The following is a 26974-nucleotide window of genomic DNA, read 5'->3' as shown; positions in this document are numbered from 1 at the left end:
TCTCTCGGTATTTAAACATTTCGATTCCTATGTATATCCACTAAGATCTTATGAGATAGAGAATGGATATAGCATATAATAACTTTGTAAACGCTATATATTTCGTCGAAATGTATAAAATGAGCTTTAATATTGTCACCGTATGTAGGTACCAAGAAATATATGCTTCTATATTTCCTTATCATTTTCACAAAAAGCATCCCCAGACGCGAATAAACAAACAAATCAACAAAACAGCCAGCTAATAATCACACATCGCAGTAAATATCTCGTAAATGGGACCAACGTGTCTCCGCCTATAATAAGAGACGTAAAATATACTGCAATACGAATAATTTTTACTCGTAAGCGAACAGTACCCTTTCTATAAAATATATTATTTAGAGGAAACAAAATTTTTACTAAGCGATCATTTTTTTATTATTACGTTAGGAACCGAATAGTGATCTTTTATAAAGGAAAAAGCTGGTGCTTCCTCCTCGCTCAACGAATAAGTAACGCAATACTGCCAGGAAATGCTGCCAGCATTAAAGGTACACTGCCACGGGGACCATTTTTTATTTGTTTAGATTTATTTCTTTATGTCGGTTCAGAATATTATAAACACTACATTTGTGTGTAAGAAAAGATAATTATTGTTTTCCTTGGATGTTTTTATTCAACGAAGTCAACGTTCGTCTTTCGAGCAAAACATTTAGCATACGTGGAGGAATACTTTCCACTAGCAGAAACATATAATTACTATGTATAATTAAAGTATCCTTTGACGCTTCTGAAACTATTTCAATTCCCAAACTAACATAATATAACTTATAATCCTAAACTCAATTTGAAATGCGCTGAATAGTTTCATGTGAAACTGTTCCAGTCGTTTCTTTTGATTCGCCTGAGAAAGGCTTTCATGGAAACGAAATGAGAAAAGCGCAATTCAATTTGTGACAATATTTAATATGATCATATTTTATAAGAAATTTAAATTATGTATGCTAAGGTGAAATTATGTTCATTAAGTAATTGTTGGTGGAAAGCTTCTATTTTTATCAAGCCTTTGTATGTAGAAGAGATATACCTATTGAGATTTTTAAATATCCATGGAGGAAAGGCTGAAGACGAGCTTACTTTAACATCTATCGAATCAATGGAAACAAGAAACATCAACTAAGAATATTATAAAAGCATTGTACTCAAGGATAATAATAGAAATGTAATAGCAAAAGAATTTTTTATTTAAATACTAGAAGACTTAGTACTTTATGAGTTTATTCATTACGAAAGTATGTTGTATAAATCTTTCCTTTCCAATATTGATTTCCAGTTTAATACTTGGTAGAAAAACAAATGTACAACCAATTATAAGAATGACATAATCAAATATAAACTTAATAATATAATATTGTCTAATAACCCCCGTGACGAAATTGCTTTAGCGTAGGCGTTATGTCAATAGAAACTGACATTTATAAATATAAAGTCCTTTTATGTCAAAACTTTCAATGTAAATTAGTTTCGAGCTAAATTAGTACTAATAACGCCTTATATGGCATAATTTTAGTTCCAACGAATACATAACTGTATGTGGTATATTAAAAATGGATGTGACAATTTTGTCACTGAAGTGATAAAAATTAAATTGATTATGTACATATTTGGTCATGAAGTATTCAAATAATAACTTCAAATTCGGAATATTTCAAAATGTTCTTATGGCTTTATTCAAACCTCGTCTGACTAATTAAAATGGCAAGCGTATCAGGATATTTTTTTAAATATCAATACATGTATACATAGGAAGGGGAAACTAGATTCCAATAACTATCACTCGCATACCTCATAACCTTTTACTTTTGAAAATAATCTATAAATGATATAAATAGATGAATTACCAAATATCAACCCCACTTTCGAAAGTTAATAATAATACACAGTTTCATTAAACTTAGTCGTGCCACAAAATTCGCTTAAGCAATTAACATTCATCCCAAGTTATTGAAGCACTAAATATATCTAAATGCGTAGATTTAAGTCGTTAAGTCTCAAAACTTTGTACAATCGTTTAATACGCTCCACGACATATTCCAAACTTCACAAACTTATAATAACCAATTGTAGTTTCCAGTAACATGTATATCTTAAGTTGTTACAACTTTGGACAAATAAAAGAACGCCGTAACTCGAAATACGTGATCTATATATTTATATACATACATATTTTTATGGCAGACAGCCTTATTAATTTATATAATTAGAAGTTTCAAATCCTAAATAAAACCTAAATCAGTATAATTTTTATCACTCTTGTAATTATTATTGAAGTGGTTGACTGGAATCCTCCATTTCATTTAATTATATCCACTGTATTATATTTAAAAAAATATTAATATATATTTAAACGGTGCAGAATGATTTATGAAAGGGGTAAATCTGTCTGTTCAATATAAATAAATACTTGATACGGAAGAACTTTATAAAATTGTCTTGTGTGGCCACTAAGTATACTGGGCTGACCCGACAATATACTTATAGCCAAAAAATATATTGATAAATATATCTCTATGTGAGCCTCCTGCACGTTTGTACTGACACTCACATTACCAGTGCCGTGAGTGCGCCCTTGTAAGAATTGGGTTCGGAAGGCATCGGTGGGCAGCTGGTTCAGTTGTGAAACGATAGTTCAGTGTGATACGTCCAGGTTATACGGGTACTAAATATTCCGAGTCTTTGATACATTATTTAGTTTTCTCATTACGTAACAAGTATCTAAGTCCTGCGCACGATATAAACGAAAATAAATAGCGAACACCCCACCCCGTTCTATAAATATTTTAAAAGGGTTAGATAAGTTGGGTAGGTTTGCAAATTTTATACACGAGATTGCGTGTGAGCGAGACACTGGGAGTGAGAGGGAAGATGGGATGTTTGAATTCATTGTTATTGGGTAATCTAGTGTTAAGGCGTGGTAGCGTTAGCAACTTGCTTTTGTAATTTATACCGCAAACTTAACTATTTGCATATATAATAATAACGTTAACTTAATTGTACGTAATTAAAATAATTAATCAGTTACATTGGTAAGAATTGTGGAATATATGCGCTAATACAGACCAACACACATCTACTACGCGTATTATTATCAATGTATTAATGATAACATTTAAATCATTTCTGATATCGACAGAACTAAATGTATTTATTAATTTGCCTAAAAATGTAAATGTTAAATTTTATATAATTTTAAAGTATTTTTTTTGTAAACGCTACCTGTTACCTGGTTCTGCTATCTCGGCTATTTGAGAAAAAGTAAAGCTTAACATAAAGGTGAAATATATCAGCAAAACAACTCTAACAAAGAAAAAACTTTTACAGCAAAAGAAAAATAGCGGCCTCTGTTATGAATAGTACCTAATTTCATAACGTTCACTTACACTGCGTGTTTTCTTTTTAAGAGGTTTCTTAAGAATATTTTAGCGTACATCGGGAATAGAAAAAGTTTCATTTATTTAAAAACATTTTGGGAAGGCTTCTTTGTATGAATGAAAATAACCTAGAGTTTAAGTTAAATTTGGAGTTTAATAAATAAATGTTGAATTATTATTGTGGATATTTAAATTAATCTTTATTTAAATAAAATATATGCAGAAAATATATAGACGAAAGCGTTTATTGCGAAGGGGAAGCGTAAACGCGTTAAATTCAGAGATTAAAAATCCCAGATGCGGCCCGAGCCATGACCAGCAAGATTACCTCAATATTGCTGTATTTTCGTGATTGTATTGACGTATATTGCTTAGAGTTAACATGACACGGTCTTATTAATCGTTTTGCAAACCATCCAACGTATAAATTGCGTAACATCCGGACATTTTGTATCTCGCTTTCGCACACGGGACCCATTTCACTTATTCATACTTAGAAAGCACTGTTTTGAAAATAATCTTAAGTTTTAGACATTTAAATGTCTCAATTTGGGTGTTTATTTTATATTTTTAGAGACAGTTCTCTAGGAAGGGAATGTAAGACATTGTTTACAATTTTATAGACTTACTATCTGACCCGGCAAACGTTGTTTTGCCATGTATAATTTTTTTTAGTTCAATAAATATAACCTATCTACTATAATAAAAATAGAGGTTGATCGTAGAGGGGTGAAAATTAAGGGTTGTATGTACTTTTGTATGTTGTATCATAAAAACAATTTGGGGTGGACACCCCTTATCACTTAGGGATTTGAAAGATATTAGATATTTGAAAGATAGTAACCGATTCTCAGATTTACTGAATATGCTTAAAAAAATAATTTCAATCATTCAAAGGTCGAGCCGTTTCGGAGGAGTATGGGAACGAACATTGTGACACGAGAATTTTATATATATAGATTACAAAGACATGGGAAAGTACCATGTATAGCTTTAATACGTTTAATAAACCTATAAAGTTTAAAAAAAGAAGAATATTTCATCCGGGCTAATACATCTTTGTATAAGAAATAATTGGAAAACTTGACAAAAACTAGAAACTTTATAACAGGAGCAATGTTTTCAGTGTACAAACTTCCCCTGACTCTGAAAGAGGGTACTAGTCAGGAACACAACATTATAAGTGCCCCATTTCTGTGTTCCTATATTTGACGTACTACCAATAATTGAACTTTCAACAGTTACATGGTTAGAAAACTATATTTTGGCCAATAATCATTGATTTTACATACACATGTTAAGCAATTAACAAGAAACGTTAGATATGTTTCGCTAGACCACTAACGGACTTTACTTCAGTGAATATAATATTTAGTTACGATGTATTATATTTCGTTAGTATTTTTTTGACGGATTTTTTTGCAGTATTATTTCAAGAGACGTATACGCACACCAAAAACCATATTTAAGCAATTTTTGGTAAACAAAATCGCAAGATCAGCCAGTGATTTATATTTCGTATACAAAAGACAAAGTACAGAACAATATAAGGGTCCAAGAAATATATCGGAGGCTTATTGCTTATTGGATACGGAACCAGCGAATTTGAATAAAAGGCTCTCGTAAAGTAGTCCCGCTCCTATTATTGCGTTCCTTAGGGATGTATATTTGTCGATATTTTTACATAGATTGTTATTAATAATAAAAAAATGTTGCAAAATGCTTTGGTTTAATAAAGACTTACTTTTTGTTTCTGGGTAAAAAATAACTTTGGAATATGTACTTAAATACTGATTAGCTATATGCAGTAACCGAAGTGCTTCTAACGTAAACACTGGTGGTACTGATTACATATAACAACACTTTAATATAAAACAAATAAAATTTACAGACGTTTCCAAATGACTTGTGTAACAATTCAATCAAGTAACGTGTATTTTTATCGACCCTCCACATCCCTAAGCAAACCTATCACGTTTGCGGTCATAAACTGGTATATCTGACCCTCGATTGATCGCGGGTTAAGCCTTATATAACCTCTTCTCTAACAAGATTTTTCGTTTATTTTCGCTGACCTTTCAACACTTGAAAACTATTACGATTTATTTCTTGAATATTGAATTTTTGGGACGATTTGAACACAAAGAGAAGTCTTCCAAACTTTTCTACTTCGTTGGACCTTTTGATCAATGAATACGACAAATGATTATATATAACAGGATCCATTTGAAGCTTATTGTAGTAAATATTTAGGTCTGATGTACCAAGTAATATTTATTTACAAGCCTATATGCTAATATACATATGTCCACTATTAGTATTAAACTGAAGAGATTTTCAGATTAAACGCAGTAATCTTATGACCTACTGGTCATACTATTCATACCATAATGAAAATCACTCACTTATCTCAAAGCAACTGAAGACTAAGTAATTGTTATTGGACGTAAACTTAATGACTTATAAACGCTCAGCATTTTGTTGTAGAATTTTGGTAGGGTATTTACACACGGTATATCGAGTAAAATAAAAGAAATGAAAATAATTAATCACAAAAAAGCAATACAGAAAATCAAGAAGAAATGGTAATAATTACTTAATAGACAACGTGTTATGAGCAGCTATGATGATTCACAATACAAATTATGTTTTATTTCCACGTGTGCGAATTAACACTTGCTTGTGCAAAGAAAATCATTATGAGGCTTTTAAGTATGGCGAAAATTAAATATTATCGTAAAAATAGAGAAATATTGAATCCGTCCTACGTACGTACATAAAGCTTTTTGCTCACAGTAATACAAAGTGCTTAAGAGAATCCAAGTTATCCATTACCACATCCTCTTTGAAAGAACCATGAAAAACTAAATTAATTCTGCAAAGTCTGGAAAGTGCACGTTTGTCTCAGCAAGAATTCAATAAACACTGAGACAGTGTAATTGTGTATATTAATAGCGTCTGTCCGTTTGCGGAAGCTGTTTGCATTCTGTAATTGAATTTAAGCCAGGATCCACTAAGTATATTTAAGTAAAACCAAGAAAACATTTTAACGTATAAAATTTAATATTCATATTCAGTTACCACTTTTAATCGTAAAAAGTAAAACATAATTTTACAGCAAACATTAGTTAATAAGTGTGTAAGTAAATAACGATTGATGTATATATACAGGTGGCCAAAAAGTCGGGGTTAGATGGAGTCATCAGCTTCAAAAAATTGATCTACAGGAGGTCCTTAAACTCGACCCCTGCATAGTTATAATTTATTTTGTGGTTTCGTAGTAAAATTTACTTTTTTACTAATTCTTATTAAGATTCGAAAAAATAAATAGTATGTCTAACGCAAGGTCTCCAGTACCAATCTCTTGGATAGTATAAAAAAGATACAGGGTCGAGATTTTTTTCCAATCTTAACCCCACCTAACCCTGGGTAATATATGTGTGTTACTGCGTATAACTGACACAATAAATAATTAGCTCCTATTCACGCACTTAAATTTTGACAGCTAGTTGTTAAGATAAGTAAATTATGTTTTATTTTCCCAAGTTTCTGGTGGCCCTCCATTTTCTGTTTATCTCTTTAACGAGTAAGAAGGTTTTTTATACAACTGGTGTAATGAGTGAAAATTATTCAGTTGTATGCACGGTCGGACACAAGAGAACCGGATGGGGAATGTATAAATCCATTACGTTTTTGTCATCCTTAGCACTAAGTCTTGACTTTAATCTTGGGTTCAGACTACCGTGGCGTTAATAAACGGTTTAATTTATTTCTCGTCATACAAATAATATAATTATCTATAATATAGAAAACTCATGAACGCGCGGCCTTTTTTCTGATAACCATTTAAAAATTTACTACCAGCCAGTTGTAACTATATTTTTTACGTATATCCGAGTAATAATACTCAAAGAAAGCCCGTTAAACTTAATGTTACGATCGCGGTTAATTTTCCTTGTTTTCCTTTAATATTCTTAATTCCTTTTCTTTTGGAAAACGTTCTTAATTAAGAACAAAGAGAGTTTGCATTAAAAATGAATTAGTGTTTTCTTTTCTTTAAGGTGAAGGTTGAACTCTATTTCTGGATTGTTCTTTTAAGGACAGATGAGCAAAGTCAATTAAACATAACGAGGGAGAATTACGCTTTACCAGTCCCAAAAAAAGATAATACATTTCTTTGAATTTCTACAAAAAAAGATTACATTTAAAAATGTTAGTTTGATATTTGATAAAGGTACTTACATAAAACGGTGATGGAGGCGTTCGCCCTGATGACCTTGTGCATCTGAGCTGGTCCAACTTGGCACTGGTATTCCGCGTCGTCTTCTAAGGTAACATTGACAATACGCAGGTTGTAGACACCGTGCCTCCTGTCACCAAACATCGTATAACGAGGGTATCCAGGTATCACTGAAGAGTAACCTGAAAAAGTGATAAAATTTATTTGATATCTATCGTATATTTAATATCGTATCGTATATTAGCAAAATGTATATCTTCAATTGAGATATTTATGAAAAGACACGCTAGATGCTTTAACTAATTAACAAATTTTAACCAAACCACTACACACATTTAATTTTGTATATTAAGCTCAACGCGGGTGATCAATCTAATGATACAGGCAAAACCGTTGGCGAGAGTTTTTATAAGTCAGTACACAAAAATATAAATATTGGTATGAGAAAGACACATAAGTGTCAAAAAGCTACTAAACATTTCTTACATTTGAGCTAACACAGGAACTTTGCTAGATTAGTTCAAAAGTTAAATAAAATCCATCATTTCGGCAAAGTTTTGACTTAAATCTATGTCCGTACCAGTGAATTAACACGACTCCATCACAAGTTCAATAAAAAAGAGTTAAAAACTTCTAGTTGGAAACTATTTGAACTTTTCACTTGGAGCATAAATTAAGTTTTTTTCAACCGGAGTCGGCGACTCGACCCACTGGCTCGCAATTCGTGAACTTTAAGTGTAAACGCAGCTCGAATTCCATGACTTTGCAACTTAAATTTATTATTTAGTTATACCAAATATAGTGTTTGAATACAAAATCAAAATTTTATAACAATTTTAGTAAAAAATATTTTTTACAATTTTAACTAGGTTATTACGTTTTAATGATATCCCGAATACAGCCTACCAGGTCACGGGTAACTCATCCGTAAATTTTTCAGGCAAAAAGGAATACACTCAATGAATAGTGTATTTACTGTTTGCGAAATATAAAATGAAATATCATGTACACGTCTCGGCAATGCGTATTTCATCCTTAGAGTTCTTCATTGCCGAAGGTTACTTGTTTGATAACTTCGACCGTTTCCTAAGTCTACATCAACCGAAGGTAGGTGGGTTGGTGTCTCGTGTACACTTTACTTTGAATAAGTATGAAAAATCCTAAAGAAATATTTTAACCTAAGTAATAACTATGGCGTAATAATAGAGCATCGAACACTTTTATTTTATTATATTGGTTTGTTAAAGGACACTTGGCATGTGTCCTGTAACGAACAAGACTGCTGCCTTTACATCATTAGTTCAAATTACGTATTATTAGTGTAGTATTTTACGAGTTATGTGTATGTTGGTAGTCTGTCCAATAAATATATTTTTTTTTTATAAAAGACCTTTTTATAGTTTAATTATTTCATAATAATATCACCATGATCATATGCATTGTGAGGTTTAGGTAGGAAATATCTTCGTATTACTTCAATTACCTGATCAATGTCTAAATTGATTTCCAGATCCACGAAATCGATATTATCTTGACCCTAGTAGTGGGGGTTTTAATATTTAATGGAACTATTATAACTTAAACAACTAGCTTATTCTTCTACAACAAGATTCACCGTAAAGTTTTGTTATGTACCATGAAAGAGTATTTCAGTCTCCCACTACACACAGATGTCCCTAGTATGTGAGTGTGTGGACAAATAGCAAAAAAGTATTTTGTAGTATTGTCTTTGGTCAACATAGCTTTTACACATTGAAAGAAAACAAAACTTATTACTTTTTTATTTTTGTATTCTACCATAAACATATTATGATTAAAAAATTTAATCCCTGTGATGGAGACATCTGAGTTCCTTAATTATAACGGTTCAATTATATATTTTTAAACTAATGGGTAAAGTTTTACCTTCTTTTTAATTTTAAGTATTATATTTCTGCTATAAATAAACACTTTACGACTATGTATAACAATTGGATATTTTATGGGTTATAATCGCAACTATACGGTTGGTTTCTGAGGAATTATTTGAAAAAAAAACTTCATTGCCGTCTTAAACCGTTACCAAGTAAATAATATTTATTTAAAGTTTGATATTAAATATGGACAAAGAAATAACTTTTATGAATGCACTTATTACTCCGGGTATGCGAACCAAAATGTTTATTGGCCTTATGAATTGCTAAAAAATACTGTCATCGAAAATTTTATTGTTATCACAACTACGCCACTATTATATAGCATATGTAGCCTTATCGTGTAGCATAGGCTTTTCAAAATAAGCTATCGTAAAAGAACAGTTGGCTCACTCAACGAAGAGATAGGGACGTGTTATAACTTTAATTCAGTAAATAATGTGGTAATTCATATTTTTTTACTAACGATGTGCATTAACTGTGTAAATGTATGAAAATGTTCTTCTTAGAACAGATATCGTTCCAGTCTTATCACCCTTATAAAACTCGGAAAAAAATTGAAAACCAATCCACTAATTGGTGCTGAAAGGAAATGAGGCTCCTCAATTTAATCAGATTATACTCAATTACCTTGATTAAAAGCTCTGCTAACGATTTGAGATTAAGAATTATTTAATAAATTAAGTACTAAAGAAATTTGTGAAGCAATCTTTGACATCTGTTTGCTTTTCGTGCCTTTTTTCGTAATTAAATTAGTGTTGAAAACTTAATAAGATATCTTGATCTAACACCACCTTTCGCTAACGAGACGACGGCAATAAAAAACGTTTTACTCCGATAATCTTGATTTGTATATAACTCCTGATAAAGAGGAGCGGCAATTAATTTTGTAATTACATGATAAGAAAGGGTCGTAAAAATGGCAATGTAGAAAAATTAAGGAATATCGACAATGCAGGGTCAATAGCCTGTAACGATATTATGTCTGTATTGATCGGGTATGCCAATACTCAATAGTCGAGATATTCGCTACATTCAAATCAATTCGCTTTGAGTAGAGCAGGTCACCTGTGACGTTTATATAAACGTCTAATTGGTGGGTGGTTCAAGTAATTGACTGCATCTGAACATCTTAATTGCGTATTTTCAACTATATAATATAGCAAGAGCTAAATTCACCCATAGCCAAATTCATCACTAACATTAAAAATTAATGGATACGAGATATGTCTCGGATAGATATAATAAACCCAAAATGTAATTAATAAATCAGTACAATGTACATATAAACTACTTGACCTTCAGTCGTGTGTTCAGCAAAATATATCCCTGAGTACGTCAGCTATCTAAAGAAACAGACACGCTTAATTGTTAACTTCATATCTTTATAGAAATCTTTCAAGAACTGACCATTTCCTTTGAAATGAAACAATACAGATAGTGTTTCATACTAGACTTCGCTTTGAGACACGTTTTCAATGCGGGCTAAAGATATGCGTTAGTTGAACCTTATCGTTACTTAGTAACATGTACCATACAAAAGTTATCTGGATTATTTTGGCCAAAAGACACCTATGTGCATTTCAGATGTTAAGATGCTAAAGAAATTGTGCTCTTCGGCTGTTTCGGGTAAAAATTATATTTGTAAAAAATGCGAGTGTCAGCTAAAAACCCATTTGATCTATTACATAACATGATACATAAAGATAACATTATGTGATGGTTGGCAAGCCGCCATCTTGGACCCAAGAGGCTGTATTAACAATGGATCTCTGGCAAAGCGTTGGAAATACACTGATTTTAAACAATAAAAATACAATTTGTGACTATAGTTTATTGCTGTATGGATTGTTATCGCCAAATATCTAATGAATTGTATTATTTATAAGTATTTTATTTGTGTCGTCGATTATAGGTTTTTCTGTGACCTTTTTCACTATATTTTCGAATATCAATAGACAATATTGACTGACAGACAATGACAGTGACACATTTAAATTCTTATAATTTAAACGATTAGTTAGAAGAAAATATTTGTATGAATGTCAATTAACTAAGTATAAGGGAGAAGGCTGTACATTTCCAATCAAAATAAACCCCGCATAAGAAAGAACGTGTGTCTTGCAAGTTATGTAGGTGTTAGACATATATAATTATATATGTCTAACACTAAAATGATTATAATCAATAGAAATGAGATACTCACCAAGTGCAAATCCATCCTTGGCCCACTGCACTTGGCCAGCGAGATTTGCCACTGCACACTCTAGGACTGCTTCAGCGCCTTCGAGAACGCGCAGACTTCGAGGGGAGACGCGGAAATACTGTTGTTGGAAGCATTCCACTGACAGCACTGGAAAATAAGTAATAATTGTTGTAGCTCATATTCATTGGTCCATTATTTATAATACACATTGTTAACAATCCTTGGATACAACGAGGTTCCTGATCGTTGTCAACCGATTTGATGTGGACATATTACACTGTCCATTAATTACGCCGTAATCACTATTACGATATTATGAGTCTAAAGTGAGCGTTGGAGTGTATGTTAAACATTATATCATTTAAAATATAACTTAATAATACATAGCTTAAATCTGGTAAAAAAGTGTTTTCCTTCAATGTGTAAAAGCTATGTTAAAAAAAGACAATACTATTATATCACTTTATTGCCTTAAATTAACGGTGGCTTTTGAGGTTATTTGGTCTCGTTAAATGATAAACAACTTCGATTACCAATACAAAAATCTGTGGACAGTTCAGCACAGACCTACAATATAATATTTAGTTTTGTATCGCAATGAGATTTCTTTTTATGATTTTTTTTATTACTATATTATACTTCCAAATAATTACCCAACTAAGTACCTACTGTATTCTTTAAAAACTAAATCGGCCTTCGATTGGCGCATTGTTTGTATAATCTTCTTGGCCAACTATCAAGGTTTTCCGATCGCTGATACAGCTTTTCTCTTAAAACATATTTTCTACGCCAACCTAACAAGACCAAGAGGTTAGTTGTTATTTCGAAGGTTCATCACAAGGCTTTATCGTAGTAAGTTAATAATATTAAAACTAAATGTAATGTTTTAACAAATATTATGAGTTCTCAACATTTATATAAAAATAAAATCACAACGTTTATCTACGAATCAGTTAGTTTTCATAGACACTCAAATACAATATGGCATGCAAATAGGTACTTAAGTTTTAGTATTATAAACTTACTAAGTTTTCGTTTTCGACAAAACACCTAAGGAGTTAAAATTGCGGACACGCCCACACACTTTGAACTAAAAATGGTAAAGTGTCATAAAAACACTGTTAAATGACTGAGGGATTTCTAGTTAGGACTCAAAATCACAAAATCATAAGGTATAACAACTTCGAACAAAAGAATCTTTGAATTATTTCCTTTTTCTATATTACCGGGCTTTAAATAAAAAACACTAGACACATAAACAACCTGTTCCTTGGTCAATCCAGGTTTTTCATCCCATTACAATCTTACGTAACTGTATTGCTATGTTGCTCCCGTCTTTGACTTTTTGTAACAGGAGAATGCTAGGAGTAATTGCGCTTAAAGAAACGTTTTACTTTAAAAGGAATTAATATTAGAAGACTAATTTTAATATATGGACATTTCAACCATTTGATATGCAATATCTGAATTCTTGCAACGACATCGTATCTATAGAAGATTGGTAGGTTGGTTATTCTACTCCGGTAATTATATTTTTTTTTAGTTTTACTTTTAACTTTACTTTTGAGTTTGTTCTTGCACTTTACCCTTAATATTTCTTGTTTAAGTTTGTACCTTTCTAGGGTTGCTTGGAAGAGATCGCTTGTTAGCGATAAGGCATTAATTTGTGTTATGTTATTGGTTTTTCTTTTAATGTAACGAAGTTTTTTATAAATAAATTCATAAAATATAGTACACTAACATACAGTCCTACACTTCTTTTTATATTAATTATTAAAAAAAATCGTATATACGACTACAGTGTTAGCGTAGTAATTAAACTAGCGAATATCAACCCTAAGGTCGTGCGTTCGAAACATATGCACCAAAATTATTTTTTTATGTGCAAACTATTATCAAAATTCAGCGTAGACCTTGAATAGTTCGGAAATACTCTACTTCAGATGTATATTAATGATTTTAGTATCCGAATCACGCAATTCGCCCATCAAAGCTGAACCTTGAAAAGTGCTGAGCAAAAAACGTTGCTTCTCAGCCTCCCTCGGCTAATATGATAGCTGAGTGGAGACAAGTGTACTTATAAGGCGCGACAGACTCTACAGAGGTGAACGCTCCTTGCTCGGTGGGCTAAGGCAACGGCTTTCCAAATTCAATTTAATTTAAAAATTAAAACGCAAACAATTCAAAGTGGCAGACAATGTCCTGACGTACACCTCTCTAAGCTAAACTAAAAATCTTTAATGCAATAGAGAAACTTGCAAATAGAATTTTACTTTGAAAAGTACGAAACGTATTGACTTCTCTAATAGTGTTAGGGTGAAATCCAACACCTATGGTGCTCCACAGTGGTAGCCACTGTATTAAATGTATTCCGCTCTCGCCCATAACATGGAGCACAATAAGGCTAGTTTACAATGGCAACCTTAAGCGGCGCACACACTCAACTCAAATTAACCGTGCGTTTGTTATTTCAATTGTCACTCAGACATACTTTTGTGTTGCGTCGTGATCTACGTTACTTTTGTAAAATAATTATTTCTCACGTGTTTTTCGTACTTTACTCGCAAATTTGCGGTTTTACTGCTATTGTGTTGAAATTGTTTATATTTTTTACTCAAATTAAAATATAACGAACATTTCTACACGTGTTTGATGTCCAGTAAGCCTGTTATGACTTTTGGGTCATTTGGCAGAGTACTTTCTACATATGTTTTATTAGCATTACGTTAGAAAAGAATTAAAACACTTTATTATTTCCAACAAAATTAAGGATATTTAGGTAAAATAAAGTGCACTGTATCGGGGGTTCGTGGACAGCCAGTCTCTTCCTTTTGACACGATAACTGTACTTGACATGACATAATATTTTCTGTATCTGCATAGGACAGGTTGATAAGGTGTTGTTTAAGACTTTTGTGAATGTGTGTGTATGTTTTTAAGAAAGTGGTTAAAGATGAAAGAGACTCGGCAAACGATTTTTCGTTGGGCGAATAAATACGTTTTTTTGGGTTGTTTATATGTAGATACGCGTTGTGTATGATGTGGTGTAGTTGGTGTTTGTTTCCAAAACGTGGGTGTCCTCTTTGTCTGATCAACTCGAAACATCGAGCCTTAAGCCAACCAAGGCGTTTTGAACATAAGACTTTCTAATTAATTGCATATTTTTATCAAAGCTATAAATAAAATATAAGAATCTATATAAAACTTTACGATCACAATTCCACAACAGAACGTGTTAAGAAATCTTAGTTAACGACTAAGAAATAACTCTAAACCAGACCTTGTAAACCAGATGCAATAACTATCTACTATGTTATCCTAGAAGAACAATTAACAAAACAAGCTTTTCACAAAAAAAATATACAGATTTAATTTATTATTGTACTGTTAGCTTAAAAACATAATAATTACTAAGGAAGGGAGCTCGTCGAAATTAATTCGCAATGCGCAGAGGCGATGAAAACTTGGAGAATCTGATCGTCGTTGGAGACACGGAAGGCAAAAGATCAAGTGACGGTTCATGACCCAGATGGACCGTTCAAGTGAAAGACTCATATGACGTCCTGAAAACTATACACTGTTATAAGAGAGGCGCTAGACAGAAACCGGTGGAAACAGATTGTTCGCTCCCGATTGTCCCTTGCTAACCACGACGCTCAGATATTAGCTACCGGCTGAATAGCAGATTATCTGCAGATGAACAGTAAATTTGATGAGCATGAAAAAAGGTAGTTACATTTTCAGTGCATTCAGACTTGAGACTTTTCACATATGACATACATCGAAAACGTATTTAAATACGTTTAATGACGAGTTAACTGTTGGTAAGAACTTAAACCAAATACAGAATAATCAAAAGCCTGAGTGAGTGACACTTCAACGAATGTATTCCTCGCGGTTTCACCCGTGCTAATTCGAACTATCCAACTCAAGTAATATTTAAACTCATAGTTTATAAATGTTACACTAACATTCACACATATATATAGTAAAATAGTTGTTTCTTATACAATCATAACAATGGCATAGAGTATGGACACGGTAAACAATATCATTAATAGGACTAGTCGATAAAAATTCGGCAAAGTTATGATTTCGCTGACGTGGGAGATTTATGAGCAAAATATAGAGGAACTTTCTTGGAATCGAGTGCGCGTTTCCATTCGACAGGAAGTAGGTGACAGTATTTTAATTTAAATCAAAATGTCTGTATAAAATATTGGAATCCAACGGATGTTAAGCGAAGATTTTTCATGATTTATAGAGGACAAGTGTATCTATTAAAAATTTTGTCTTGTATTTAAGTATTTTATAATTGTAGGACAAATCAACAGCCTATTTCAAACAAACAAAGTAAATAAATCTTATTTAACGCACAAGTTGACGGCGGCTCTGCAAACATCAGTCGGCAGGAAACTAAGTGTAATTCGTATTTATTTCCGTTAAAGAAAAATTTAAATCTACTCGTAAACCAAAGACAATGAACAATACTGCGCTCTTGTTTTTTTTTTTATTACGGATCTCAGACAGACGGACAGACGAACATAGTGTCAAAACAGTTTACAAAACAAAGACTGATCTTTCATGAACTTTATAACCCAAAGCAAAATTATTCATTAAAAAAAAGTCAATTGCACTGTTTTTAACTAAAGTATTCAGTCTCTCTTCATAACAGCGAAAATATAAGAGAAAGAGGCAAAGAAAGGTAATATAACACACACACATCTGACACGCACAGGGTTCATATATATGTTGCATTGAAATTGATAAACTATAATACAAGTTCATACGTGTACTGAACAAATGACGCTCCCTTTAACAATCATAAAACTGCAATATAAAAACCGTAACATACTGGAAACAAAACCTCGGGTCAAATATTCAGTATTTAGTCGCGTTTGCAAATAAGTCAATTACTTTGACATTTTGATTGCGGAACAGCGAAGAGTGTGTCGGCCGCATCGCGAGTTCCGTGCACCGTTTAGTAACTCAACTTTTATGCATAGATATTTATTATTATTTTTTAGTTATGGACAGTTATTTTTATAGCTTTGGTTAAATAAAAATAATAATATTATGGGAGATTAATCAGAAAATAAAGATTTGTATCGTCACGTGTGTATCGAAAGTACATCTGCGCACTTATTAACACTGGACAATTTTTTGCTAGACAATATAATACATAGTCCAAAAATATTTACCATTTATTATATTTTATTATCACAAATTTATAAAACTTAAATAAATTGTTTTCTGATGTATTTAAACACAATCTATCTCTAAAGAACCCCAAAACAATTTTAAAAGAAAAAGTTCAAACTTTGTCAGTTCACCGCGCTTTCAAAATAATGGGATTTTATCGAAATATTATTACAGTAGGGACATATTTTGATTTTGTCAAATCTATAAAACCGCGTTAACAATTTTTTTTTCTTTCACATAAAAAGTCAAAACTGTGCACTGTTTTTTTTAAAATAATAATGATATTGAGTTATATCAACTGGAAGAGTAGCCACCTCATATAACATAATCTCAATAAATCAATTACACTACAACCTGTTTAGGTCTGGGCCTCAGATTTCTGTATCTGTTTCACGATCTTTTTTTAATGTTATAGACAAGTAGGTGATCAGCCTTCTGCGCCTCACGCACGCCATCGACTTTTTGGGTCTGAGGCAAGCTGGTTTCCTTCACCGTTCGTGCGAATGTTAAATGCGCACATAGAAATAAAATCCATTGGTGCACAGCCAGGGATCGAACCTACGACCTCAGGCATAAGAGTCGCACGGTGATGCCACTAGGCTAACACTGCTCATATAACATAAAGTCGGGAAAATATTCACATTTAAATCAAACCAAAGCGAACCAAACGCAATAACGGAAGAATAATAACAATAATCAATTATTTTAAGAACAAAGTCAACCCCATAACAATACTAGGTTCGAGTGGCTTTTAATTAATATTAAATAGTACCAAATGTTAACTGCAGGGGTTTAGGGAAGGGTGACTTCAATGACTTATTATTTTTAAAGTCCTGGTTAGTGTTTCAAATGTAAATATTTGTGTTAAGTACTTATTATTGAACTGTTTTACATTTAAATTGGTATGAGAATTTTATGTAGAGCTAATTTTCACTTACGTCACGAACTTGTCCGAATCTCATTTAGGTCTGGGCTTCAATTTTCTGTATTTGTTTCATGATCATTTGTCTGATAGGCAAATAGGTGAAAAGCGTTCTATAGCTGACACACGCCGTGCACTTTTTGGGTCTAAAGCAACCTGTTTCGACGATGATTTCCTTCACAGTTCCAGCGAATGTTATACGCGCACAGTCTATTGGTGAGCAGCCGGAGTCGAACCTACGACCTCAAGGATGAGAATCGCACGCTAAAGCCACTAGGACAACGCAGCTATTTAAATCTCATTTGAAAAAGAACAAAACCAAAATCACTTTAAATAATGATTCTCTATTGGATCAGTAAATCAGATAATATGACTGCATTGTACCTAAGTTCAAGGCAGCCACGTCCTCCGGATATCCTTTCAAAAACCGGTGAAGCACTTGCAAGACATTGGCGACGATTATAAGGAGGCAAGTTTTTGCTAACATTTTCGTTAAATAGGTTCCGTTAAAACTCGTGATTTAAATTTCAATTATGCCGAAATGTAGGTACCTACTTAAAATATACAAGTACGAATAGTGCACTAAAAACTTAACATGTTTTATATAGATAAAAAAACTATTTAGTAAGATATTTTACATAGCTTTTTAGAACATCACAGCACAGAGATTTTTTTAGGAAATTTTTAGTAACTTAAGATAAGTAAGCCAGTGTTATAACCTCGCTGAGCATTATAGAGGAAAAGGCGAATGATAATATAATATAATATAAACAAACAAATATATTGAAAAAATAATATCACTTTATCATATAGAAAAAGACGAAAAAGGAATTAAAACGAAACTTACCACTTATTAAAGCGACTAAAATCCTTAATTTGGCACTCATCTTGTTGTTCGTAAAAATCACAGCACATAATTTCACTACAGCACACGAAAATCACCTCCACATTGTCACTATGTCACAATCTGAACGACGCACTGCGGCACGTTGACAGCTGTCAAAGCTGTCATCGATATCTATGAGCTTCCCCCATTTCGGCTGATCGTGATCTGTAAAACAGAGAGATCTATTAAGATATAGTAATATATAATACATAAAAATATAATGCCAAATTTTTATGACACAACGTATGTTATGTTATATAATGAGACACGCCTGGGCTAGTGTTTGGAATTGCCCCTAATATTGTGAATAGTGGTAAAAAAAACCGACATGTAATAAAACAACGTTTTCCATTTTGTATTACGCACTTGCTATAAAATTATCAACAATTAAGAAATAAAGAGACCTACAATAGAGGTTATAGTGCAACTGGGTGTATTTAATCCAAAGCTGTCAATCCCTATTGTATTTATCAATTCGTGGAAGCATACAAAATTATCTCGCTCGTTGCCAACTTTATTACATGGAACGGCGCACCTTTAGGCATTAAAACGCAAACTTATTGAAAAGATATCACATCACGAATGAGCAGAACTGTCTACACAATTCCTATTATTATAAAATGTCTTTCAAATTTCAAGCTTATACAATTTTATGGCGAATCGTAAAAAAATATTTATTTAGACTTTACGACTTTGAACTGAAAAATTACACTTAAATGCATCTTCCAAAAACATTATAGTATTTTGTCGTTAAATCAATGTGTCGTTAATTTTTTATAGAGACGAGATGGACATTATTCTGACATTTTATACTTATTATGAGTAATTTTCCCTCGTGAGGTAAAATTCGTTTAGATTTAGACGACTGTCTTAACACATTTCAGCTGATAGATAAACGTTAAAAACATCAAAATCGCTATGTGATGTCCTTACTATTCGTAAGAAAAGTTATCTGATGATTATTAATAAAAAGTGGTGTTGATGTAGAAAAGCTTTAAACGAAAAAAAATATGGACAGAGCAGAAATGGATGGTCAAATACAAAATGTGGTCGTATTTATATTATAACTTAGAAAGTATAAAATCTAGCTAAAGTGACGTCACACAACCCACAACGCTCATTAAGTATTTGTTTAGAAGTTTGTGGTTGCACAAGCTGTGCCCACGCGCATCTCCAAATGTTTGGTACAAGATGCACCTCAAAATACCTAATGACATTATATATATATATAACCCTAAATTCTGTGCACTTGCATTCATCGGCAAAGTTCATATTGTTAGGTTTCGTATTTATTTCATTAAATTCTAAACATTTATACGAAACATAGTCTTAAGATGCGCTACAAATGCGCATGTGCAATAGTTATTTATTTGACACGTTCAGTTGTTTACGAATTGTTACGCATTGACTCGAACATCTCCCCGAAGTGGAATGGTCGAGTCGGGGTAGGGAGGAGATTATAAAAAAGGTTGTGACACATGCGCACGGGCAATTCCTTTGTTCAAGTTTAAAGTTATACAGTTCACATAAAATCAGTGAAGTGAATTATAGTGAATCAAGTCATCATTAGAGTGTTTAATTATCAACCCTAAAAACTAGATCAACTAGGCTTACAAATGTTGCGAGAAAATATGCATGTAACTATCCTTATAACTAGGGTGGTCTGAAACAAACCAGGGATAAGTGTGCCCGTTGCACTGTGAATTTCTTTTTATATTTTGTAAATAGTTGGATAATGAAGTGTTAATAAATAAAAAGTAACCCGTATTTTTCTTTTATTACAATCCGATTTTATATCGAGTCTTACACACAACTTAAAACCAGTTTGCTAAATCAGGATATTCAAGAACTACATCGAAGTATCGTGATATCGAATTCGACATATTCTTAGTATGCCAATTCCAGTCACTTATCGGTACCTACAAAGTAGCCCTACAGATTTTTCTAAGACTCCCAATTATTAATTTTACAATTCCCGCTATCGCATGCCATGCGCTGGCGCTTACATCTTGGCCATTTAAATGTAGGTGTACAAATCTCGGTGAGAGGCAATTATTGTGTCTCCTCGGATGTCTGTGTGTCTGTTTGTTATGGTAATACGTGTTTTGTTGATTAAACACGTTAGCCACGGCTTGTTGGCTTTAAGGTTTTATAGCAACTGTTTGTCCACGGGTTGTCCACAGAACATATGTTTAATTACGCAAGCTTTTGTGGGACATAACATGTTTTACGAGACATCAGAGATATATTTCCACATCTTGAAACAAGTATCAAACTTTGTTCAAGAATTAAACCTTGTTCAGGACTTTATGAAAAATAATTGATTAAACAAAAATACTAAAATTTTAGTATAAATTTAAAGCTTAAGAAGAACCTTTTCACAAAAAGTAACTTTCTAAGTAATATCAACCTCTAAACTTGCTAAAATATCTAAATATACAAATAATAGTTCAAATATTTTCTATAATACATAATCAAACAATATTAAACACATCCTTTGACATGACATACTGAACGAAAATGGCTCAAACCGCAAACCACCATTTTAGCTATGGTAAAACAAAGTTCTACGTGACCATATTTATGTTATAATTCTCTTGAAATATGTTTTTTTTTTAATTCTATTAATGGTTTTAATCCCTGAATGAGAGACTAATTAGTCAAACTATAATATCATAGGTAGATTAGATATTTACAAAATCTATATTGGCGCAGTTGGTTGGATTTATTGTGAGGTTAGAATTTTCTTCTAAATGATGGCTTGAAAGAATATGAAATGGTGTCCATAAAAGAGTAACGAGCCTTTATATTATATTACCAATCATTCATTGACATATTGTAATACAAAGTGAATCTGAACTTATCTTCTATTTTATTTTATGACTCTGCAATAATTAAATGTACTACAGATTCAATATCTCTCATTTATGTATAAATATAACTTAATTAAAAATAGATCAATATTTTTTTGAACATTAATTAAAATCGTAGAATCTTCTCTTTAATAAATAATTATAACGATAAGATTTTCGTTGAGTTTAGAAACGTATTTATTTGTTTGTACGTCAATTGTACTAATCAGTACGTGTGTGTCCAGCATGTGTGTATCGTTCACACGATCGCCATATGTCTCGCAAAACGTTTTATTGCTTGTTTGTATTGCTTTTTATTTGTATTTTATGGCGCCCAATTTCTAGGGTTTTGAAGGGTTAATCGGGCTTTGAAATAAGTGAGCAGGTAGTAATTATTGTGATCAATTTTAACCGCAGTGTAACTTAGAACGTTCGAAACTCGGCTGGGCATGATTGCATGGATTGATATTTATTGAATGATAACGTGTACCTACCTACCCAAATAATTTAAAATATGACTAATACTTGTGAACTCTTTGGATATTGAGAGTTGACGCTGACATTTAAAATACGATCAACGCGATCATGTTCATAATACACTCACGTAATTTGATAATTCCTGAACAAATGTACATTATTTTGAGTGTGGATTAAATAGAGTATTATAAATATAGACAAAGCAACATGTGGCCTGACCGTCGCCACGCGGGAGACGCCACCACGACTATTTATTTTTAAACTTTTTTCCATATTCGCATGTGGCTAAAAGACGTAAATTTGCTTTGATGTAGTAATTTAGCATTGTCACATAATGTTCAACAAATGGGACGATGTAAATTAATAAGAAACAACGGTCGGATCAATCTTATCTTTTGTAACATGGTAACAACAGAATGAAATATTTTTGCAATAAAATTATCCTGATGAATAAGAATAATATTTGGGAAATACAATTTAAATATCTTACGAGAAATTAAGATCTTCGTTCCGACCGAGTCGTGTGAACATCACTTTCATTACGTAAAAATGGTGATAAAAAAATAAATCTAATCACTTTAAAAACAGGTTTATTTCAATATATTAGCAATCGTGGGAACGAAATAAAATGAAATCAACCGGTCCGAAGCCTTACAGGACGCGCATCCGCTGACGGCCGGTTTTGAAGGCTCCTTCTAACAGGTTGGCCAGTGTCATTATGATACTATGATAAGTTTATATCAATGGTGTAAAGCCATACTTTTTTGAAGAGGTTGTGATTACTGTTCATACGGGCCGAAGACTTACAAGTAGAAAAATGTAGTAATGAAAGTATAATGAATGCTATTAGAGATATTAAAGTTTATATTTTTTTAAGGAATATCGTAATGAATATTGAGAAATTGTAATATAGTTGCAGAAAATCGTAATTAATATATAAGGTGGGCTGAAAAGTTCGTAGGATAACAAAAAAAAATTCAATATAGTTAGTTGATTCAAGTTTGAAAGAACTAAGAAATAAGTTTGATTTAATCCTTATTGTAATATTAATAATAATATGAAAGTGGTTCAAAGAGTAGGGCTTAAACCACCAGAATTATAACACAAAGTTTAACCGCGCGTTAAACTTTGTGGACCGCGTTATAGGAAATCGCATTAAAGGAGTATTCTTGTAAAAACGTATTTTTTCCAAAAACTAGGAACAGGAATTTAGTAAAGTTATTTAGTTTAATTTTATAACAACACAATTAAAAGAGGTACAAAGGTACGCAAAAGGTAATAATGGACTTGACATATCATAAATTTCACACTACAGACATATAACTTGAGAACTCTCCGCGTTATAGTGGGGATGACTGTTCTACAAAAAAAAATACTGTTAAATGAAAACGTTGCAGCGGAAGAAAATATGTAAATCATTAATATTATTGATAGGAATAAACCATAGATTATCCATAATGAACATTCTCATTAGAGAAGATTATGTTCGTTGATTTACTTATTTACAACGGAGATAATGAAATACATTATTCACAAATGCAATATGATAGGTAAGTATATTTAGAGACGTAGTCAAAAATGTTTGACGAGGCCTTTAATCGTTTGAATTTTTAATTATTTTTGCTTGCTACTTAAGCAAATTAATACAAATATAATTTTAAATGTCACTGAACTTTGCGATCACAAGGACACATACAAACAACATGTGAACTTATTATTACAAAAGAGGATATTTATTTCCAGCAGAAATATACATACAGTACATTAACAATATTCTCAACTTACATAGTATTAATAGGTATTTAAACAAATTATATAAGTTGGGTCCCTGTACCAGCGTGTACCTTACAAAAGTAACTCATCACCCGGTTCGAATATCTAATGTGTCGTTATTGGAAGTCTTCGATATTTCTCGGTCAGTCGTAGGAAATGCCTCTATAGCAAAAAATGTATTACTAGTATTAATTGGTTTTAGCTATTGAAAGGTACAATTTTTTTTTAAATACATAAACTTTTACAATCGTACAGATGTATGTAGTATGATTGTTTAGTCAAGAAGAGCTTAATATTTGCCGGTAACCCTTACCGGGCCTACCGTATATCTTTATAAATTACAGGGTCTCACGACTGGAGAATATCTTTCATACATATAGGTATGTAGCATTTGAATAACAAAATAATTTTTAATAACAGCCCAGTAGATTTTTCATTACAAAAACATAAAATATCTGAATGGTAATCATAATACCTAGATATATTTTTTGGTTACACAATTTAACTAGATATAGTACGAATTTGTATTGTATACAATTTCAAGGGAATTGAGGCCTCGACAAAGCTTTTGAATCTAAACTAGTAATTGATTCGCTTCTATACTTTTAGCGTAATCAGTGTTATGCCACATGGCTCCGTTAAGGGGCGTAACCGATAACGACCAGGCGTAGATTTTTGGACCTAATGCATTACCTAATTCAGTTAACAACAAATCAAAATTGTACAACGCTAGACAATTCATAACTTTTTATATTCAAACTAAATTGTTAACTTTATTCCAATCAAATAAAAAAATTACCTTGGTCATAAACACACTATTATATATTTATATAATTAATTGTATTTTTTATTATAAAATTACTGGATCATTGTGTGTGGTATGTAGAGGTAGTGTAGGTAGTGATTTTGTCTAGTGCAGTGGTATGAGCAATATATAATAGTAATATATATAGATATATATAATTGTTGACGTGGAAACTAATACTTATTCTACAATACATGAACATGTTTATCCACTTCTTCAACTTCAACTCGATAAGACAATCCTGCGACACAGTACAAGAGATGTGTCTGTCATAAGACGATACACACGATTTTTATCAACATAGTTATAACTATAAGCTTTTATTATTAATAAATAATGAAAGCTATAGAAGCAATTAAGAGTGAAAATACCGAAACCAGTATTAAAATTAATGATAATGTAATAATTGCTTCCGTATCAAATGAAAACTTGGACATCAATAGTACACGTTATTAATTAATGGTATTTATTGCGAAAGCACCGGATATTACAACTATTTAGACGATTTATATTAACTTGATTTTGATTCGAAAACTAAACAAAATTATTCACAATATAATCCACATAAACTTTTTGTCAAACTCTGTGCTTCACCAACCATGAGATCATCATCACTACGAAAATTTTCACAGAAGTAAGTTTTACTATTATTATTCAATATTGTTTTGCATAAATTGCCACTATAATAATAGTTATTGATTAGCACTGTACATTGTAAAGATCACAAGTTTGAATTTTTCGTTTCTGCATGTAAAATTTTAAAAGTATTTGAGAGTTTTTGCTCCTTTGAAACTTGATTTTTTTTTTCCTTTAGAGTACTCTCGAACCGTGGTGGTCAAGAACACGCGCTTTAATTTCGCGCTTGATAGACAGTTCTGGTGACCCACGAGCTGGAGCTCTCGCTCGTATAAGCGTCGTAAAATGCTGCTACTACTTTATAAATTTTCAGCTTAAATTCAGGTTATATATAATAAATAAACGTTATTCACTTAATATAGGCTGAATTCCTTCATAAACATACCTTGTCAGTTTTTTTATTAATAAAACTTTTCTTTTAAACCAAGTTAAATAAGTGATTGAATTTCAATGACAGACTAAAGCAGACCTACTTCAAAAATGTAGATGAAGGTTAATAGCTAACCTAATTATTAGGTACCCGTTTCTTCAAATTAAACTAAAATTAATTATAACTTTAAATGTAATTTTAAGTTCAATTGCATTGAGCTTACTAATTTGGTCCTATGGACTTTATAATTGCCTAGCACCTTTGTTTTGTGTAAAATTAATAAAACCTGTCAACATTATTACGGTACCTTTGTAGTTAATCCTTTACTTATGCGCACATCACACTTTCACACTAACTTTTTTTGTACAATTAGCCTTCTTGTTCAAACTACTGTTATACTTTTAAGTTTCAGTATAAGTGAGGAAGGAGAAAAACTACATTAGAAAGCTCACTTTATAAACTTGCTATTTCAGTGCAGTGCATAAAACGTAGGTGATATTTCACCATTTTAATGTAACCTTAAAATGGTGAAATATTTTAAAAAATGAATCTATGACCTAACGTGAAAACCCCTAAACAAAACAGAAAATAAGAGCAATTTTAAAATTCGAACTCGACGTCAGGCTTCGCTTAAATGAAGAAAAAATTGAGAGTCGAAAATCATTTCAAAGACGTTCACGTTCATCATACTCATAAGGGAACATAAATTCAAACAATATTGCTTTCGATATCGACTTACACAGACTTCATAGTTGCTTTCTTTTTGAATAAAAATTATGTGTGGCTTTCTGCACATTGTTACAATATATTTAAAAACTAAAAACACCAAATACAAACAGCATCCAATTAGACCTTCCCAATACAGTCTAATTCTTGTTAGAAATTACTTATTTTGCTGTTTATAGTCTAATATATACCAACCGTAATATAAACTGTCACTTAGTTTCACACAAGTTCAATACACTATCACTAAACACCATCCAAACTGGTTATTCATTCATAAAATCACAACACAACGCGGCAGCCACAGGTGGGGTGAACAGAACAGACACAAACGCGCGCGACGCAGGCCCGACGCGAAATGACAAGGGATGGCGGGAAACGGGGGCGGGGGGGGTAAGCCCGGGGAACCTGCGTAGCTGTGTTGCGTACTGCGTAATGCAAATCGTTTTAAAATTCTGTTAATTTGATAGAACTGGCTGACTTTTTCGAACTAGAATCTTTTTTGATGGTTTTAGAAGTTATATTTTAAGATGTTTTTATATTTTGTATCGTAAAT

The 26974-nt window shown here is 32.1% G+C and overlaps 1 protein-coding gene across 2 annotated transcripts in view; it reads right to left on the bottom strand.

The window, feature by feature from the left end:
- LOC123720382 (nephrin) overlaps positions 1-26758 on the bottom strand; it is a 138142-nt gene extending 111384 nt beyond the window's left edge. For both annotated transcript variants that reach the window (XM_045676968.1, XM_045676967.1), the window contains exons 1-4: positions 26617-26758; positions 18744-18947; positions 11773-11919; positions 7656-7835 (exon numbers count right to left, since the gene is read on the bottom strand). In XM_045676968.1, the coding sequence (XP_045532924.1) occupies positions 7656-7835; positions 11773-11919; positions 18744-18783 (367 nt within the window). In that variant the 5' untranslated portion in view covers positions 18784-18947; positions 26617-26758. The remainder of the gene's footprint in view (positions 1-7655; positions 7836-11772; positions 11920-18743; positions 18948-26616) is intronic.
- Between the last annotated feature and the right edge of the window lie 216 nt (positions 26759-26974).

This window comes from Pieris brassicae, chromosome 2, assembly GCF_905147105.1.
Source record: "Pieris brassicae chromosome 2, ilPieBrab1.1, whole genome shotgun sequence".
In the NCBI taxonomy this organism is placed as follows: Eukaryota; Metazoa; Arthropoda; class Insecta; order Lepidoptera; family Pieridae; genus Pieris; species Pieris brassicae.
Note: the sequence above shows the minus strand (reverse complement) of the source record. Positions and strands in the feature narration are given on the sequence as shown.